Source organism: Esox lucius, chromosome 11 (assembly GCF_011004845.1).
Source record: "Esox lucius isolate fEsoLuc1 chromosome 11, fEsoLuc1.pri, whole genome shotgun sequence".
NCBI classification, from domain to species: Eukaryota; Metazoa; Chordata; class Actinopteri; order Esociformes; family Esocidae; genus Esox; species Esox lucius.
In genome coordinates, this window is record NC_047579.1 from 44,332,102 (window position 1) to 44,352,432 (window position 20,331).

At 40.7% G+C, this 20,331-nt stretch overlaps 1 protein-coding gene across 1 annotated transcript; it reads left to right on the forward strand.

Moving 5' to 3' along the window:
- Positions 1–7,716: 7,716 nt before the first annotated feature.
- On the forward strand, positions 7,717–19,390 carry micall2a (mical-like 2a). The gene is made up of 18 exons (XM_010874598.3): positions 7,717–8,071; positions 8,856–8,904; positions 10,741–10,882; positions 11,619–11,794; positions 11,887–12,020; positions 12,104–12,613; positions 13,396–13,541; positions 13,784–13,856; positions 14,303–14,499; positions 14,585–14,692; positions 14,777–14,845; positions 15,051–15,115; positions 15,997–16,114; positions 17,262–17,364; positions 17,460–17,533; positions 17,653–17,767; positions 17,918–17,964; positions 18,060–19,390. The coding sequence occupies exons 1-18, from the start codon at positions 7,929–7,931 to the stop codon at positions 18,161–18,163; spliced, it is 2,373 nt and encodes a 790-aa protein (XP_010872900.2). The 5' UTR covers positions 7,717–7,928; the 3' UTR covers positions 18,164–19,390.
- Positions 19,391–20,331: the final 941 nt, after the last annotated feature.

A 20,331-nucleotide genomic window follows, 5' to 3' on the forward strand; every position in this document is an offset into this window, starting at 1 on the left:
TAAACTGGAGAATCTAAGGATGTGAATTGAAAGATGAAAGGATTGAAATACCTGAAAGTTTTTTGTTTCAGTCCCATGTATGTTTTTAAGAACATGTCTCTCGGCAGGCTGACAGTGCCCCCCACTGGTAACCTCTTTTTTTATTCAAGGCCATTACTATCCTGTCCCTCCAATATTCAATCAATATTTTATATCCTGTTGTTCCAATAATCAATCAGTATTTTACATTGATTCATCAGAATATTACCACTGTGCATTTGCTTCAGTTATGATTATAATTCATCTCTTTACATTATGTATATTACACCTATACTCTTACCAGTTTGTTAAAACTATTGATCTATTATAAATTATGTAAAAGGTAAAGCTCACAAGTGAATACTGATGGAATATTGATAAAACTTAAATTTAAATGTCTTTAGTTTAAACTAATTTCCTTTCTGCATCTAATGTATTTTCCATTTTTACTTTTGTGTAGAGCTTATTTCTCTCACTTCGTTTTTCAATCATGGCATTTTCCTTCATGAACGTGTTAGTTTCAGTTGTGTGGCTGATTCAAAATTAGGATGTACCTCCCATGTTCACTCCATAGGGCCTTTGGGTACAAGGGGTGTAAAAATGTAACAGGAGTCATGGAACCATCTCCATCTCTTTCTAGGCCAAGCTAGTCGGTGGTTTAACGTTACAGTACATTTGGCCCCTTCATGCCTGTGGGTTAGATAAAGTTGACTACATCCAGTTGTTTATAGCCTATACTGAAAATTATCTGCTTGCTGTTGTAACTATGCTTGTTGTGGAATTTTCCGTTAGCTGAGATCCATCCACTTCTATGAAGTGCAACAATAACACAGTTCTTTCTCTTTTGCTAGCAGACGTGGGTCTCTTCAATTACATACTCCATTATCCATGTGCTGTCAGTAAACAAAACTGTTCTATAATTAAAAGCTTTGCCTCCGGACTGCGGTCCCTTCCTGTAGGGAACACACAAAGACTGAAACTAGATCAAAAAGTGTTTTAATTAACCAGTTGGGTTAAATATGAACATAATGACAGCTGTGACATAGTGACTGAAAATAATCAGAAGACTCAATCCTGCCTACAGGTATTGCCCCTCAAATCCAACCTGGGACCCTAGCTAGGGTTGGAATGATGATCTGAGGGACTACAGACCTTTCTGCGATGGGGGATATTTTTACAGAAGAGATACTGAAAGATAAGAGGCTTACGTAGACTCAGTTTCAGCTCTATTGTGTGTAAATGTGTATAGGGTGGCAGATGCACTTTGTCCTAAGTGATCCTGTACATTAATTGGGATAAAAAATTAAAAAAAGATTGTTCCTAACAGGCTGCAAAGGAAATAAAATAATTTTGTGCAAAGTAAAACCTACTAAACAAATATATATAAGATGTATCGGGAAAAAAAGATTGGGAGTGACAAATATTTTTCTAAAATGGGCTGATGATATTAACAATTACTTAGACAATTACTTATGGTCCAAAAAATTACGTGTCACTTGAAACCATTCACACAGGCTACAAAAACTGCTATGTATGCTCTACAAACCCTTAGGCACAACAGAAGATCCCATATATCATGGAACATTACAACTGTATAATACACTGTTTGGAGGCTTAAAACCCCTGTCCTGGTGAGATGTATACTGAGTAGGATTAATTAGTGACGGTTAATTTCCTTTCTTGAGTCCTTCTCAAATATTCTGTGGTGAACCGAATGCAATCGGATAACCATCTAATTGAGATCTAGAGACCCTTACTGGATTTAGTCAAATATTGTAATTTTTTAATAAATGTTCTTTATTTACTCTCATTTCAATTTTGTATTGCAATGTCTTGAGGGAACTGGTAAGTAAGCACTGTGTTGAATGGACCAAACCTATATTGTTGATGCAAATAAAACTTGAAATACCAAAAACAGGAGAGATGCAATTTATTCCTTTCAATCTGGAAAGACTCCAAAGCATAATGGCTGAGATGTTTCTGACAACATGTGAGGTAATTAAAGATCTATTATTAGCATGTTTGAACTATTACTATAAAAATGCTACACTGGCAGATACTCAGCAAGTAGGTATGATTTCACTATTGCTAAAAAGCAGATCAAGTCCACTTGAAAACCTGGAGGCCTCTTACATTTCAATGTTGACATGCCAGAATCCTGGGAAAATGCATAGATTTGATCTATATAATGAATCTGGGTCAGACAGTTTTCTTTACATGGATGATACATTAGAGATAAAAGAAAATTAACTAAAGTTACTGGTCATTATGACACATTGAAAGCCAAGTATGGCATTCATGGTAGATTTTGAAAACACTTTGATAAAATATCACTAGAAATGATGCATTAATGCTGGAATATATAAGCTTGGGAAACTTCTACTAGGTTTAAGTTAGATAATAGACGCCGCCTCTTTATTTTTCAATATGGGAGTACAAATGTTGACAGCCACACCATATAGGTTGCATAAAAATATTGTAGACAAGTATTATGAAATCCAACACTACTGTTGTTCGCTTCTTGGGGTTTAAGGCCGGGTGTCTCTGTAAAGCACTTTGTGACAACTGCTGTTGTAAAAAGGGCTTTATAAATACATTTGATTGATTGATTGATATTAAGCCTTTACTTTAAAATAAATAGCGTTTAAAAATTAAATTAACTTCAAGGTAATGACGTGGTAAATTGATCAATTATACGAGTTAGACATCGATTCTCCCCAGCTACACAGATTAAAGATATTACTTTTTACCCAGAGTGTGCCTTGCAAGTTATGAGAATACTTTTCCTGACACCCCTGTTGATTCCCTATAGCGATTCATGATCAACTAATCCCTGCACTCAGCTATTTTCGGCCATCTACCTCCAAGGTCCTCCCTATTCTAGTTTCCACGTGCAACATTTGTTTTCCTTTACGCTATCATGACTTGAATCATGAATCATGTCATAGAATCACTGACTATGTACTAAAACACATACAACAACAGTGCTATTTGTGGATGAATCCCAGGGCAAGAGATCTAATGATTGAATGATATGCTGTACCCTCAATAGGTTAGCACACACCCAATCAGTTAAGTGTGTCCAGCGTTTTGAATGTAAATAAATGTTTATAAAAGTCAAAGTATCGGAAATGTTTTATACTGCACATCCCTTATATTTCTAGAAACGTATGTGGAGTTAGCAGTTAGTTTTAATGTAATTATTATCTAACTACACAATTATGGACCACGTTAAATTGTTACCCGAGATCTTATGTTGACTTTTTCGCTTGTAAGTTATATTAGCCTACACGTATTATTTGCAATGAGTAAAGTTTCTGTCCATCACATCTTTTTGTATGCCATACATTGAGGCAGTTGACCTCTCTGTAAGGATAAGCTTTTCCTATATCGGCTTATACTCAAATTTCATACCGCCTTACAAAGAGACCCCCAAAATCTGAAACGTTTGGTTTTTAGGCAGACATCTTGAACCTACCTACCATTATCCTCTGAAACCTGAAACATTTGAATTCCATGCAGCGTGCTCTGCTAGAAAAGGCTATTTCAGACACATGAACTTTGTCTTTTGTTAAATCTCAATAGAATGTCCCTCTGCTTGCGCTTATCTGGTCTGGGTCAAATTTAAAACCTCCACTTGTGACAAAAAAAATGGGTCAGTGGGTCTGAATTATGGGTTAATTAAACTCATGGAGATATTAGGCCTCTTCAGAATTTGTAACATGCAACTTCAAAACTGAATCATTTGTTTGCCAAATGAATATTCCTCATATGTAAATGAGCAACAAAGGCTCATCTGAATCCTTTGTATTCACTGCCTAATTAAGTTGCTCATTAAGACTTTGACACTATTCACTGCTCACTAGCACATTTAGTGTATATTTAGCATATTCTTAATTTAATAAAAACTACAACAATAACCTCACCAATAATTTAGAGAGATTTATTTAAAACTAATGATTACTTTTCTGACACTCAGGAAAGAATGCTAAATTAAATGTGACAGCTGGAAAGATAAAGAAAACATTATACCCTATGGGTGGTTCGAGCCCTGAATGCTGATAGATTGAAAGCTGTGGTTTAGCCTCTCAAATACAGGTAGGCTCAAAAGTTTGCATACCCTTGGAGAATTGGTAATGTACCGTTTGTGAAGGAAACATGAGTGAGCAGGCAAAACATGTCTTATTTTTTATGGGATTCACATTCAAATGTAGGTCATTACAGAATGGCACAATCATAAAACAAAACATGGCAACAAAGAAACAAATGAACAGACCCCTGTTAAAAAATCTGCATACCCTTAGTTCTTAATGCTTTGTAATAGTGGTCTATGAGGCCCCAAATTCTTGCAGGTGGTATAGCTGCCCATTCGTCTTGGCCAAATGTCCCCAGGTCATGCAAAGTCTTTGGTGGTCTTGCATGAACCGCACGTTGGAGATCTCCCCAGAGTGGCATGATGATATCAAGGTAAGGAGACTGTGATGGCCACTCCAGAACCTTCACCTTTTTCTGCTGTAACCACTGGAGGGTCAACTTGGCCTTGTGCTTAGGGTCATTGTCGTGCTGGAAAGTCGAAGAGCGTCCCATGTGCAGCTTTCATGCAGAAAAATGCTAATTGTCTGCCAGTATTTTCGGATAACATGCTGCATTCAACACGCAATAGATTTTCACAAGATTCCCCATGCCTTTAGAGCTCACACACCCCCAAGACATCAGTGAACCAACACCATGCTTCACAGTGGGGATGGTATTCTGTTCATTATAGGCCTTGTTGACCCCTCTCCAAACAAAGCTTTATTTTGGTCTTGTCACTCCAAATTACAGTGTGCCAGAAGCTGTGAGGTGTGTCAAGGTACTGTCAGGTATATTGTAACCAAGCTTTTTTGTGGGATTGGTGCAGTAAAGGCTTCTTTTTGGCAAGTCGACCATGCAGCTCATTTTTGTTTAAGTATCGTCGTATTGTGCTCCTCGAAACTACCAGTCTTTTTCCAGAGCAGCCTGTATTTCTCCTAAGGTTAACTGTGTGTTTTTCTTTGTATCCCAAACAATTCTTCTGGCAGTTTTGGCTGAAATCTTTCTTGTTCTACCTGACCTTGGCTTGGTATCAAGAGATCCTGGAATTTTCCACTTCTTCATAAGTGATTGAACAGTCCTGACTGGCATTTGCAAGGCTTTGGATGTCTTTTTATATCCTTTTCCATCTTTATAAAATTCCATTACCTTGTTACGCAAGTCTTTTGACAGTTCTTTTCTGCTCCACATGGCTCAGTATCTAGCCTGCTCAGTACATCTACGTGAGAGCTAAAAAACTAATTGATTATTTATACACAGACACTAATTGCAATTTAAAAAGCCACAGGTGTTGGAAATTCACCTTTGATTGCCATTTTCACCTGTGTGTGTCACCTTGTGTGTCTGTAAAAAAGCCAAGCATTCAAGGGTATGTAAACTTTTGATCAGGGCCATTTGGGTGATTTCTGTTATCATTATGATTAAAAAAGAAGCCAAACAACTATGTGATAATAAATGGCTTCATTTGATCAATAAAAGTCAGTTTTTTTGCTAAATCAGTAATATTTTCAAAGTCAATGCCTAAATTTCACAATTTCTGCCAGGGTATGCAAACTTATAAACATAAACAGTAGTATGCTGGTCTGAGATGCTTTGGTATATGGGGCTCAAATGCTCTATCTCCTCTTTCCGAGAAGAATATCTGTAGTGAAACATTCATTCAAAATGTGAAAACACTTTTTGTTAAAGTGTTTTTTAAGGAAATTTAATGATTGATTTTTAACATTTGCAAATATTGGAACCCTTGGAAAAAAATTGCTAAAAAGTCTGTGAAAAAAGTATGTTGTTGCTCAAAGTATGAGAGAAATAAATATTTTCTAGAAAAAAATGGGTTACAGATTATTAGTAATTTGTCTAAGTCAAATCTAATAGAAATATCTTCCCAATGAAATATCAATGATGAGATGTACAATTAGGTCCTGAAATAATATAATTATAGGACACTGACAAGTTTTGTTATTTTGTCTGTTTACCAAAATATATTCAAGTTAAATTCTTGCCAAAAAAACTTCTAAACAGCCAGCCCAGTTCTAGAACAGCATTCTTTGGAGAAATGAAACTAAGATCAACATGTACCAGAATGATGGGAAGACAAAAATATGGAGAAGGCTTAGAACGGCTCATGATCCGAAGCATACCACATCATCTGTAAAACATGGTGGATGCAGTGTGATGGCATGGCCATTTGTGGCTTCCAATGGCACTGGGTCATTAGTATTTATTGATGATGTGACAGAAGACAGAAGCAGCCGGATTCATTCTGAAGTGTATAAGGAAATATCTTAAGGCAGAAAGACCCATGAACCAACAACAACGGAAGACAGCTGCAGTAAAGACCTGGCAAAACATCACGAAGGAGGAAACCAAGCATTAGGTGATGTTCATGCATTCCAGATTTAAAGCAGTCATTGCCTGCAAAGGATTCTCGAGAAAGTATTAAAAATTTACTTTTTATTTATGATTGTGTTAATTTGTCCAATTACATCTGAGCCCCTGAAATAAGAGGACTGTGTATGAAAATGGTTGCAATTCCTAAACGTTTCATTCAATATGTTTGTTCAACCACTTGAATTAAAGCTGAATGTCTGCACTTCAATTGCATCTTGGTTGTTTCATTTCAAATCCATATTATGAAAATTGTGTCAGTGCCCAAATATTTCTGGACTTAACTGTATATTTTGTGTACACTGTATATTAATACATTTCATTAGGAACTGGAGTCATTAGGAACTCTTCAGTGATCATCCATGGTGATCACCTTTTACTGGGATATAAATATTAGGTTCCACACATTTAAAACGCCTTTATTCATCCATTAACACACAGTAGGGAAGGTCAAAGTAAATACAAATTAAATTAAATCTATCAAGTACTAGTGGATTTTAGATCAAAATTTGCTGCGGGCTGCCACTGCCAATAGGCTAAAATGTTGTTGTTTTTGTATCTTCCTGCAGAACAATGATCCAAAGCATTGCTCCAGTATCATTCAAACATTTCCAATAGCCATCCCAGTCCCCTGACCTAAATCCCTGACATAAACCACATTGAAACATTGGGGTGAGCTAAAGAAGAGAGTCCACAAGTGAACACCAAGACCATTGTGCTGGAACTATTGGATCTGAGTACTGTTTGTGTGCTATTCTTTTTGTATCCTTTTTTTATTTACCCAAATGATAGGAACCACAATAAACAGCAATGATGTTGAAATGTGGAAGGTCAAAATGTGTGCTGTTTAAATTCTGAGCCACAGACAGAGTGTCTGGAAACAGGACTTAATCGTGGTAAATTGGACACATACCACATCTGAGGCTTAATTTCTGACTTACTGATTATTTGTAGCCCAGTGGTGGCCTGGAGTCGTTTTGATCATCGCACACGTGGTCTATTGCGATTACCACTTTTGGAAGTTAACAAGGCAACACTGTAGTATAAATACTCCCTCACATTTACTGGATTGGTTGAACAATATAAAACACAACGTCTCTCGTTTTGTTTCCTGTCAAGACCGTACTAAGGTGGATCTAGTTTCAGGCGTTTCTACGCCTGTTCTGTTAGTTTCAGTGATATTAAAAAATAATTAGGAGTCAGCCCCTCCCTCTTTCGTCACGACAAAAGCCTTTTTCAGGTGGTGTAGTATCAGTCGTGCGAATCAACTGATGATTAAACACTATACGGTTTGAGCGGACTTTTCGGTGAGCGGTCACTTTCTAATTAACTCACGTCACCTTAAAGAAATAAAATAACATACCCTCCAAAGCAACAACCAACAGGAGACATACCTAGTTTTCGCAAAATATTTTTGTTCGTCATTTCTTTTGACTGGACAGCGCGAGACGAGGATGTCTGCTATCAAGGCGCTTCAACAATGGTGCAAAGTTAAGTGCGCTGGGTACCGAGATGTCAATATTACCAACATGACAACTTCTTTCAGAGACGGGTTGGCTTTCTGTGCTCTAATCCATAAGCACAAACCGGATCTTATGTAAGCATTTTAATATCTTAACATAACTGATTGGGTGCGGAATTGATGGATGATGTTTAGACAAATCATTAGGTTCCACATCATTACAAGCTGCTAACAATCAATATGCTTCAATTAGTATTTACTGCAGTCAAATGTTTTGATATTTTGAGTAGTAGGATATATATATATACACACACGCACACACACACGCACACACCATAGAATAATTCACATTGCAGTTTGTTTTGCATTTTTGGAGTCATCTTTGCAAAGCTGGATCTTAAGAAAGCTTCAGGTAATGCTAAAAACAATGTTGTCATGTAGGCCTAATGTAATCCCTGAGGTACATATGTACGATCAAAAGCTAGTGCTCTTTACTTTCAGCTTCTAATGTATTTGGGTTTAAGGAAAGTGGCTTCCTGTATTCTTGACAATGGAGTCTTACCTTTTGTAGAATCCCTTTGCCAAATGATGCTAACTATTATTGTTTAGAATCTTTTTTAGTTTTTTATTAGAGGAATGCTCCATTGAGCTAATGGGTGTGATTGTTTATAATCAATATGTCATGTAATTTCAGCAAATTATTTCCAGTCAATGAAAACCTTTTATGTGCAAGATGTAATGAAAACAACAACAACCAACTCAAACATTACCATTCTGACCATTACCATTCTGATCTGTTTTATATACATATACCATTAACCTGTTTCTTTTCCTCGTTACCTACATTCATGTGTGAATATATATTTTTTTAAACCTACACAATGTGTGACTGATTTACTCCCTTGTGTTTAATGTACAGAGACTATGACTCCCTGAGAAAAGAGGATGTTTTTTACAACAACCAATTGGTAAGATTTGCTGTTGCGTCTTGTATTCTTTCATGTTTTACATCAGCACTAACTTCATCAATTTTGACATGACCTTTCTGAACTGTGTTGCCATCTTGTCACAATTGGGTTTGGTGTTGATCTGATTACATTGTTAGAAATGTCTCTGGGCCTTTGTGATAACATAGGCTTGTTCAGTTTTTATTAGCAAAGTTTCCAAAGGGCTCAAAACATGTAGAAGTAAATGTTGTTGTTATGGTCTGTAGAACGCCAGCAAACGTTTTGCTCTGAAGGGTGGTGATTGAATAGTGTAACTATTTCCCAAATAACTTCTATATACAATGTATTCCTAACTGTAATTACATTTTTAAACCGTTGCTGAAATGGTCATATGGCAGAAGAAACCTCCATGATATTTACCTGTATGTTGCTAATGGGAAATTGCTATGTAAATATTGTAATCATTTAGCAGATGCTAGATCTTTTTGTTTTTACGTTTCATCTCGGGGATTTGAACCAACGCCCTTGACCGCTGGAATACCTGCCGCCGCAGGACGTTAACTGTGGGTGGTGGGTGTCTCGATCTGTGGCGTCACTTGCTTTGCAAGGGCCAACTCTTTTACAAGGCACGAATACACACCAGTTAGAAAATTTCTGATGAGGCATGTTGTGTAACCAATGGGGTGTATCGAAGCCAGGTCCTTTAGGAACTGTCTGGGTGTGTTCTAGTATGTCTCTACATGGACCTTAAAAGCTACCTGTAGCAGGAATCCGCTGTAGTTTGGTAGACCGGCCTGCTGTAGTTGTACCATCCAAGTTCTGATTGTCTTTGCGCTTGCCTCGTACACCGGACGAGCTCAATTGATGTAATGTTTTCATGTTCCAGGAAGTGTGTTGGGAAGAGAATGAGTCAACAGAAGCGCAGCTGTGACCCGTCTGTTATTTTGTCCTTCTGTCTGTGCCGCTTTTCTCTGTATATTACAGACCTCATAGTGGGATCTGTTGCACGATTCTAGCTACTAGTCATGTCTGTTGATAGGAAACTGAGAGGCAGGAGATGTTCTCTAGTCTATTCATAATGAATAAGGCTTGCTGTCCATGGGCCATCCGATCCGCACAACAAAGGTCCATTTGCAGACATTCAGATGTGACGAGACTCCTGCGGAATACTCAGAAGGAAAGCCACGCAGTAGGCTGTTCTCATGTGGTATATTATGCCAACCAACTAGGAAGCCCCCCCCCCCCCCCATGGATTGAAACACCGGTATTGTGTAGTCTCTGTGTAATTCCAGACCCACAGTGACAGCAGTCCTTTGTATGGTCCAGCTGGCATGTGTCTGTCGGTGGTGGCTTTGTCACGTCTTAGAACCAAGCATTCAGTTGTCTTGTAAACACACCTGTTTTGACAGCAACAATGCCCATGTTGGGCTGCTTCGCCTACTGTTTTAGAGGCTCTCAAAATCCACTGTCAGTCGGGCCTTTTCCCCCCATCTCCTCCCACACAGACGGATATGCCATTCCGCAAGGCTGTCCATTTAATGAGCACATCCAGGTCGATCCTGAACAATGCCGCCTCCTCCTCCTGCTCCCTCCGTCCTCCTAGTTCCCAGGCCTGAGCGTGCACAGGAAACGCGCCATTCATTATGCGCCCCCCCCCTGTCCAGACTTCCCCAGCGTGGGGTCACAAACTGCTTCTGGCCGGACTTTTCTATTTTCGTGGACTTTGTCCGGGAAACTGTGAGAAGAATGATTTAAGGTTTTGACGCAACCTCTTCCTCAGGGCTGCACCCGGCGTCAGGCTGTTGGCTTTCAATCCGTTGAGGATTTGTCGTTTTAACTGGGTTATTCTAACTACAGGCTTTCCGGGTTGCGGATGACGTGCTGGGGATCCCCGCTCTGCTGGATGCAGAGGACATGGTGGCCCTGCGGGTCCCCGACAGACTGAGCGTCCTCACCTACGTCTCTCAGTACTACAACTACTTTAATGGACGCAACCCCAGTAAGGATGTCGCTTGTTTGTATTTATTTTACTGTTCTAGCTTGCTGCGTCGTCCCAGACAATGCCGCGAGTGACAGCACAACACGGTAATCACAATAGACTACATGCAGTTACAAAGGTCGGATCGATTTTGTTTGACCCTGTGTGGGTGGTCCTTATGTACACAGAGAGAGGTTGCGTAGGTGTTTACCGTATGAGGTGAGCGCTCACTCGCTTGCTCTCCTTCACAGAGAGCGCCCGACACTCTCACACACTGACTGACAGAGGGACGATAATGTGATTTACCGCTGTTGATCAGATGGCAGCTCAGACAGTGTTTTTAAAGGCGTATTGAGTGAGTCTTTGTCTTTTACTGGTAATTTCACTTAGTTCTAGAGAACAATGACAATAGTAAGGTATTTGTTATAGTGCAAATTATTATTGTGTAGAGAGAGTGAGGAGCAAGCTTGGACGAAGAGAGGGAGTAGTAAATTAGTGAGCCATCAGTGAGTTTGTTATTGTGTGCGCAGTGATAGCCAGTTAATTAGTTTTAAGACCACAATGTTGTTTTGGGCACTGGTAAAAAAACGCAGATGGTGTTGTGGGAAATGGTTGACTCACAACATACTGTACATTGAAACAAAACCATTTCAGTAATGTGCTGAAAAATCCTCTATTGCGATACTGGTTCAAGTGTTGTGGGCTATGTAGCTGGTGCTCAACTCTGATTTCCGAGGGCCTCCTGTTTCCTTTCCAGTTGGAGGGATGGGAGGTATTAAAAGACCAGCAGAGGGCTCCAAGGAGGAGCCGTCTGAAAAGAAGAATCTCCCTGTATCTATGGCTGTTGTGGTCACAGAAGTCTTGACCAATCTTCCAGATCCCTGCACTGTTCACGTGAGGACCTCCCCCAAAGAACACAGAACCGCTCCACAGGTTAGATGGGTACAGGTGGCTCCTTATCGTCTCTGTTTAACTAGAATACATTGTTGTGATGAATTACTGAATGCAATTGTCTTGCTCCACAGAAGACTGAGGTTTTGGTGGAGACCACTAATAAGACCGGCACTCTTAGCAGTAAATGTGTTGTTTGCAAATGCCACGTTCATCTGGTCCAACGACACTTCATTGAGGGAAAGCTTTACCACAGGAGCTGCTTCAGGTACATATTCACTTTCAACTGAAATCCACCATCATTATGGTCCAGACTGTTTGTTTAGCCCTCAATGTTAAACCTTTCACCAGGTGCAGTGAATGCTCCAAGGTGCTCCTGGCTGGAGCCTATAAACCATGCAGAGAGCCTGGAAGCTTCATTTGTAATAACCATCAGAACAGCTGCAAACCTTCCTTCCCTGGGTCTGTCCTCCAAACTGCACCCCCCAGCTCCACAGTTGACCCTAAAAGTGACGACAGTAGAGGCCAGTGTGTCACCCGCTCCACCTCGGTGCTGTTGACCCCAATTGTGGTGACCTTGAAGCCGGTGGAGAGCGTGACCATCCCGGATCCCCAGCCCTGGACTAGCTCAGCCCAGAAAACCCAGGCTGCGCGGCAGAGATTCTTCCAGTCGTCTCACTCAGCCCCAGAAAGGCCCCCCAGCAGCCAGAGGCCCGTAGGCCCCTCAGGACTGCGGAACGTGTCCCTGTGTGCTGAGGAGAACAAGATCAGAGCGAGGGCTGTTATTACAAACAAACTAGCAGAGGCGAACTGCAACAACAACAACACTAGACACTTTGTTATCCGGACAGCAGGAAGGAGGTGAGGGTTGAAGTCCTTAGGGTATAACTGCAGTTACATTGTAATTAACGTGTGCAAGGCTGCGGTAGGTCTTTTGTGGGCATCGGCTAATACCAGACATGGGGCCTAGTCGTGTTTTTGCAAGTCTCAAGTCAAGTCCCAAGTAATGATGGGCAAGTCCCAAGTTCTACAGCTCCACTCAAGTCATGTCACTAGTCCTTAATTTTTTGTTTCATGTCTTCAAGTCAATGGTTAAGAGAATTTCGTATGATGGCGATGATCATGTTTTTTGGTAGAATTCTGGAATGAGCTTATTGGATGTAGTTTGCCTTTATGTTTATGTTGTCATTGGACTTTGTATTTAGATTAAAACATGCTTTAATTGTAATGTGAAGCCTAAAAACAAAACAATACTGTCCACTCTACAAAAAAGAAATGCTTGTGAGTGTTTGCGTGCTAGTAAATTTGAGATTGTCAGAAATGCATAGCTAAAGAAATTTAGGAGATACCATGGGAATCTCATTGGTAAATGAGAATGGAGGAACATACTAGTACAAGACTGTGTAACCCTCCATGGATCAGACTGTTGCTAAACTAATCACCAGGAATTTCCTTGAATTGAATTTTGGTTCCCATCTGAACTCTAGGCTTGTGAGCGTCTTTTTACCAAGTCAAGTTTCAGGTTGCAAGATATGTGACTCGGGTCGTACTTGAGTCCAAGTCGTGACTAGTGTCCACATTTCTGGTTAAGTGTCCAACCTCCCTAGGTTTAGTAATGTGCCAAACTCTGCTGAACTCCCCAGGTCAGGCCAGACGGAATGTGGGCCAGCCGCTGTTAAACAACCTGAGGCCCAAAACTTTACAGACCAATTCAACAATAAGGAAGCCCATTGGCTGGACACCAAAGAAGAGAGTGCCAAATCAACAACCGCATCCTCCACCACTGAAGGCAAATGTTTCTTTATTCCATTTAATCAAAGCTGACACTTTTTCCTAATGCCACTTTACTTAGCTGTTCTTGTTATGAATGGAGCCCTTTTTGTTTTGGATCTTATCAATCAAATTTATTTATAAAGCCCTTTTTACAACAGCAGTTGTCACAAAGTGCTTTACAGAGACACCCTGCCTTAAACCCCAAGGAGCAAACAACAGTATTGTTTCATGTGTCTAAATCTATTTCTTTGGCTATAGATGTGGTCTGTGCAGAGGCCCCTCTATATTGGCGATCAAAACTCAAGCCTGTGAAGAAGGGACATGGACTATAGTAAGTCTGAACTGCTCATGAACCACTTTCATGATCTAAAATATTTCCTAAAAGGGGAAGCAGGTATTGTCACCTGGGTGAGTGTCAATGATATGTTGAATCTGGATGGCTAACCCGTTGGGCGTCTCATGTATCCACTCCTCCAGTGTGCGGATTCACCCGGCCTCGCCTTGCTCCGTTATGGCTGACTGGCTCAAAGTACAGCCCCTCTCCTCCCCCATCTCAAGTCCTAAGGAATGCTACGCCTAAAATGACCCCTAGTGCAACATTTAGTAGTTTCCACTGATGAGCCCTCTACTGTATTCTCACCTCCATTATTGTAAATGTATGAGGTGAGGCTGTATGTTATGTGTAGTATGTGTACTGTGTAGTTCATCCAAAATGGTTAATTCCCTGGGGGAAAGTCTGCTCTTGCTCCCTGCTTCTCACGAATGCGTTTTCTCCAGTTCCTCTGACGCTGAAGTAGATGGCCACGCAGTCGTCGTTGCGAAACTGAAAACTGATGTCGTCTTTGAGTCTTCTGCCATGTCCGTCATTGCCAACGTTGGCTCCACCTCTCCTCGGGACCCTCCTTCACCCAAACCGATTCCTCCCAGAGCTCCGTCTCCCAAGCTGCCTCCTGGTCACAACTCTGCAGGCTTGGGTAGGTTTAAGTTACCAGTTGGCCATGTGGCTGCTACATTTTTGAAGATTTGCAGTTTTAAATGATTCTGCTCTTCCCTTTCTAGGTACTAAAAATGGCAGTTATTCTCCTCTCCTGTCCACTCCTCCCCTTGTTCCTGTCTGGCACAGAATTCCCACTCCCAACCAACCTGGCCATAGCTCTAATGGATCTGGTAAAGAGGAACACTCAATTTGGTGACTTGCATTGCCACAGTTTGAGGGTTTTCTACTCTAGATTTTGTTTTCCTTTATTTTAGGTTTAAAGTGTGACCGTTATTCTCCACCTACATCTTGGTCTCCTATGCAGCGTCGGCAGTGCCCAACAGGTTGGATCGGGCCTTCACGTTCTAGTTTCAAATTTGAATTCGAAAGCATTTGCCCATTCTGTTTCAACCATTGTAGTGATGTTTTAATCTTTTATTTTTTGTGGTTAAAATCTGGAAATAAACAAGCTTACGGTATTATATGACAATGGCTCCCTGACTGTCAGCCATTAAAGATGTAATTAATCCTTTTTTATCTACCTCTTAGGTTCTAAAAATGGCGAGTGTTTTGCACCCACAAACTCCTCCAGGTCTGAAATGAGGCCCCCCTCGGTAAGTTGACAGCTTTAGTCTTTCATATATGAACACTAGCATGTTGCTAGTGCTTATTAAAGCAGGAAATGTAACGTGAAAATACCAGCAGCCAATTTATTAGGTACTCCACCTAGTTCACGGAAATGTAGCGATCTTAGAGTCCCAGTCATGGCTGGGTACAAAACGCAGGCAGAAGTGCATTAAGGTATTCTGTTACCGTTCGATTGAACGTGAAAGTGGGAGAAACCAGCGAGTCACGCAGCTTTGTATGATTGTCGGTGCCAGGCACGCTGACTGCAGACTCTCAAACGTTGGCTTTTCATGCCAAACTGCGTGTCGGGTTAACAGACTGGCGCAACAAAAGCCGCATTCAGTCAGTGATGCCGGTGTAATTGGCTTTCAAACGTTCCGTCGCAGTGTCTCAGGCTCCTGCATGCGGACGGGCTGGCCAGTCGGTTTTCCTGATTCCGCGCAGACGGGCTGCCCAGTCTGTTTTCCTGATTCCGTGCAGACGGGCTGGCCAGTCTGTTTTCCTGATTCCGTGCAGACGGGCTGGCCAGTCTGTTTTCTTGAGGGGCCTGTGCCGTGACATCACATCTTTGGGATAAGATGGAACAGGCTTTTCACAGCACAAAAGTTCCACTGCCCAATCAGTGACACCATCCTTGGCCTGCACAGACCAAGAACCTTGCACAATGTTTCTGACACCTTGTGGAATTCACACCCCAGACAATTGTCTTTTGCCGAGCCAACTGGAGGTCTGACGCTGCACTTGTTGGGTGTACCTAATGAACTGGCCACTGGTTGTCAGTAGTTCCATTTCTGTTCCCATTTCAGATTTGGCTGATTGCTCCTTGTATTAACCATAAGTAGTGACAGTGGATTTTGTTTGGTGTAAGTCCCATCACATCCCCAGGGATCAGATAGTGAAAGAGCTGCGCCAGATTGAGGATAGCCTTGGTGACCTGGAGAGGAAGGGTGTGGAGATGGAGAAGAGGCTACGATGCTGTGAGGAAGGTACCTTCTGAAGAACATTCCCTCCTCCTTTGTGGATGTACATAAGGTCGTCACTTGCCAAAGCCAGTGGACCTTTTTGCTTTATCAGTTATTTGTTGTTCTAGCTTTTGAAGGACATATAACCAAAGACTCTGCATGCACTTGTAAAACTAAACTTCTCTTAAAGGGCCAGTTTCAACCCTTAATGGGTCTTGTCCAAGACATGGTTTTGACAGGGCGTGTCTCTAGTCAAGTGAACTGACACATTGCCCGGCCTTGTGATTAGATACAGTATGAATATACTTCAATTGAAATGGCCTGGTTTCTCCTCTCTTTCAGTGTGGAAATGGCCCGGTCCCACTGCTATTTCAGTGTATATGTCTGTGATGTGTGTGTTCTCACACTGAGCGTGTTATCACCGCTTGGCCTTCTGGGACTTTAGACAGGAACCTAAAGATACAGCCTGGATGGGAGGAATCTGAGTGATGAACAGGTTCCATTGCTCTTCTCCATGGCCAAATGAGGCATGAGGCACTGCCCACATGGGGGCACCTTTGCTCTCTGATAGGTTCCTGCTCCCTGTGGGATTGGGGGATGGTAGAGGGGGGCCGACCGGTCCCAGAGACTGGCTATGGCTGCAGACGGGCAGGACGAGTAGGGGGCATTCTCTGCTCAAGGTCACCGTGGTCTGGGTCTAGTTTACGTAAATATTATTATCTGGTCCACTGCTTTCTCCCTCCCTATACACTAGAGAGAAATTCAATTTGCTGTTATGTCTGCCACGTTTTGAAACCATTTATAGTGACACTTCCACGACTTTTAGAGACTCCAAGTTCCATCTGCTCCTGTTTTCATGGGTGTGCGTTGAAGCATTGACTGATGTGTTTAGACTTGGACTGTGGGATGTGGACACCTAAAAAATTATGAATTCACTGAATACAGCTCTGGCTTTCCTGGTAACAGGAGGCTAGAGAAGTTGAAGATGCATTGGTCAGGTCTTTTTATTAAAATGTTTGGGGTATTTCTTTTTTTTATACACAAAGACCATAAGCCATAATGAATGCTCAATTTGCTTGTTGTACTGGACAAATGTTAATGTTAAAACTGTTAATTCAGTCTAATTGTAATTTTATGCATTGCCAATTTACTTCATTTTTTTTTTTTTCAGAGGGCGAGGGCGACCTTTTGATGGACCCACTGATGGTTGCCTGGTTTAACCTGATCCGAAAGAAGCAGATTTATATCAGGAGGGAGTCAGAGCTTGTATACATGTCAGTACTTACCAGGTTATATGATGCCCAAATATTTCATTCTCAATGTCTTGAATTAAAAAAAAAAAATAATAATCATATACTATTTTTCTCAGAGCTAAGACACAAGATCTGGAGGAGCAACAGCCAGGGGTGGAGGGGGAGTTACGCAGGCTGTTGGAGAAACCAGGTAGGAGGCACAAAGATCACACGCACTGCCTCAACCGTTCACTTCACGTCCCAGCACCTAGGAGTGTTACCCTGAGAGATGGCTATGTGCAACACGGAAGTCTTTCTCTGCTGTCACAGATCACCTGAAGTCTGCAGAGGAGCGTCTGCGAGAGGACCGACTGATGGACCGGTTGATAGAGATTGTGAATGGTCGGAACGCCATCGTGGAAGGACTGGACGAGGACCGGCTCAGGTAGGGAAATACAGGACTGTGTGACGTGGCTTGAGGTGGGACACATTTTGAAACGTGTGGAGCGCTTCTGTATCAATAATGGTCTCAAGTATTGACTGGGAGTGTAAAGCCTCACTGAGGTCAAGCTAGATGTCTAATTCTTCATTTTAGGGAAGAGCGAGAGGATCAGCAGTTAAATGAAATGATGCAGACTCTTGGTGAGTATTTTCAAGTGATTCACAAAGAAAATGCCCCAAATGTTTAAACCCAAGAGAACATCCCTTTACATTCACCTCTCTGTTATGATTGGCAGGACTAAAAAAAAACAAAATCAAGAAGTCGTCTTCCTTCAAAAAGCTGTTCAGGCGAAGAAGTTGCAAAAAGGTCATGGTACTTGATCAGGACACGGTGTTCTGATTTGTTCTTTCTGGAATCAGAATATGTTGTGGACACATCCTGTCTTGTGCTCTGGTTTTTCAGATTTTGAAGAAGGGCTGTTGATTCTGTATATAACTGTGTGCATTGTGGTATTGGAGTTGAGCATATTAGTAAAACAATTGTAAGTTTCTAAGCTTGACAAAAACACTGAAAGTCAAAGCTTACACTTAATTAGCTCCACATCAGATAAGGTTGGAGTTTTGTCACTAGGGGTAATTAAAAAAGCTTTTTGTTTGAAATTTCACGTCTTCCCTATTCAGTTGAGTGTTATGTTGTAATTCTGGGAATTGGTTTTCGGACACTAAAGATCACCTTATTGTTTCGTTTCTTTGGAGTTGTAGTTAATATCACAGTTTAGCTTATGGTTTGCTCAACTTTTTGGGTTTGGTTCTCCACACCACTTACAGCTGGTATTGTTCTGACAAGGGGTTCAGTCACTGTTAAAATAACTGAAACAACTCAATGTAACTGTTTCAACTGCTTATGTTCAGTAATATTTCAGTCATTTTAAGTTGTTTCAAAAGGGGGTAATTTCATTAATGTGTGTTTTTAAACCCCAAATTTGACATCAACATTTTGTTACAGATGTATTTATTTTGTGTGCGGTTTTAATATGTATGCATGAAAAAACAGGCAAACAACATTTTAAGTATGTCAGTTGAAGAGTTGATCAGCATATTGTAAACTACCACATTTTAAATGCTGGGTTTCTCCTGTTGTGCTGTAGGTGGCACCATGGGTTTACCGTATAGGAAACGGTCAGGAACCTGAAAATCCAATTTGCCTCAGTACAGACAGTTAATTTTCTTGCTAATTTTATAAGTGCTGCAAAATGTTCTACTCTGCAGATGCAGTAACATTATGTGAAAGCGGATTATGTTGAGCAGTGGCTTATGAACAGGAAAAGGCTTAAAAGAACGGTTGTATTGAGCTTTTTATCTTAAACCTGGTTTAATTAAACATAATTCTATACTAATGTATGTACTAAAGCATTGTTTTATACCTGGTCTATTATTGCTGTGTTTTAAGCAAATAAATGTTTTGGCATTTTGAGTCATTAATACTGTGAAAATACTGTGGTGAATGCACGCAAGGCCCCATGTTGTCTTTTTAAATTTGAAATGAATGTTAAATGTGTACATAGTGAATCTATATTATATTTTTAATTGAAATGAGTTTGCTGTCCAATAAATCCCTTTGAACATCCTTGGTGTTTGAAAGCGCTTGCATTAAACTTTTTGTGGAATTTACTGGAGGCCTTTTCCTTATGGTAGGTTATTACTTAGTTTCAGTTGTAGAAATGGAGGGGATGCTTTTATTTTAATTTTTTGTAAATGTTGCTGACAAGTGTGACCTGTGAAAAATAACCATCTTAATTCTTCCTGGATTTTCTCACAAATGTACAGCCTTGTACCTTCCAGGCCTCCAGACCACTGTGCTCAGGTACCAAAACTCATCTGTAATCATTTAGAGCTACATGATTTTCTGTGTTTTAAAGTGGGTTTTAGGGATGGCATCAAGATAATTTGCTCACGTCAGTATATTTGCCACTACTTATAAACAACATCCCTGATTTTAAGATGCATGAAATTGCCATCATGAACTTGGAACAGCATCTTTCTCGCTGAGAGGAGCTGGGGATGATATTGGTGTAGAATACCATGCGTGATGTGGGTGACAGTGAAGACTGAATACGTGTGATATTCCAGTTAATTAAAGCTTTGCGCCCCATCTACTGCAAATGCTTGCGCTTCTGCAATTAAGAATCAAAGGCGAGGGCTTAGTGTCAGGGGGGTGTCTTATACATGGTTTTAACAGGAATGGGACCTGATTTGCCAGGCTCCTAGCGACAAGCATTAACAACAGCCTCAAATTAGAGGGACATTAATATTCATAAGTAAAACAATTCATCCTGTGAATGTGTGATGAAATGAAATCCTCTGAGGTGAGCTCTTGTGTCCACGCTGCTACCGTCCATCAAAATATGCCATTACAGATGGAGTGGTTAATCTTTATGAAAGCGTGGTAAAAATGTGTTGTACCCACTCTGAAAGAATAAAGGACAATGTTATTCTACTGACTTATTCTGGATTTTGCATTTAAATTCAAATTCATTTAAATTATTTTTTATTTTTTTTTACATAGGA

Coding starts and splice junctions, on each gene's coding strand:
- micall2a (XM_010874598.3), top strand. CDS start 7,929: ATGTCTGCTATCAAGGCGCTTCAACAATGGTGCAAAGTTAAGTGCGCT. Junction 12,021..12,103: donor TACCACAGGAGCTGCTTCAG/GTACATATTCAC, acceptor ACCTTTCACCAG/GTGCAGTGAATGCTCCAAGG. Junction 13,542..13,783: donor CGCATCCTCCACCACTGAAG/GCAAATGTTTCT, acceptor CTTTGGCTATAG/ATGTGGTCTGTGCAGAGGCC.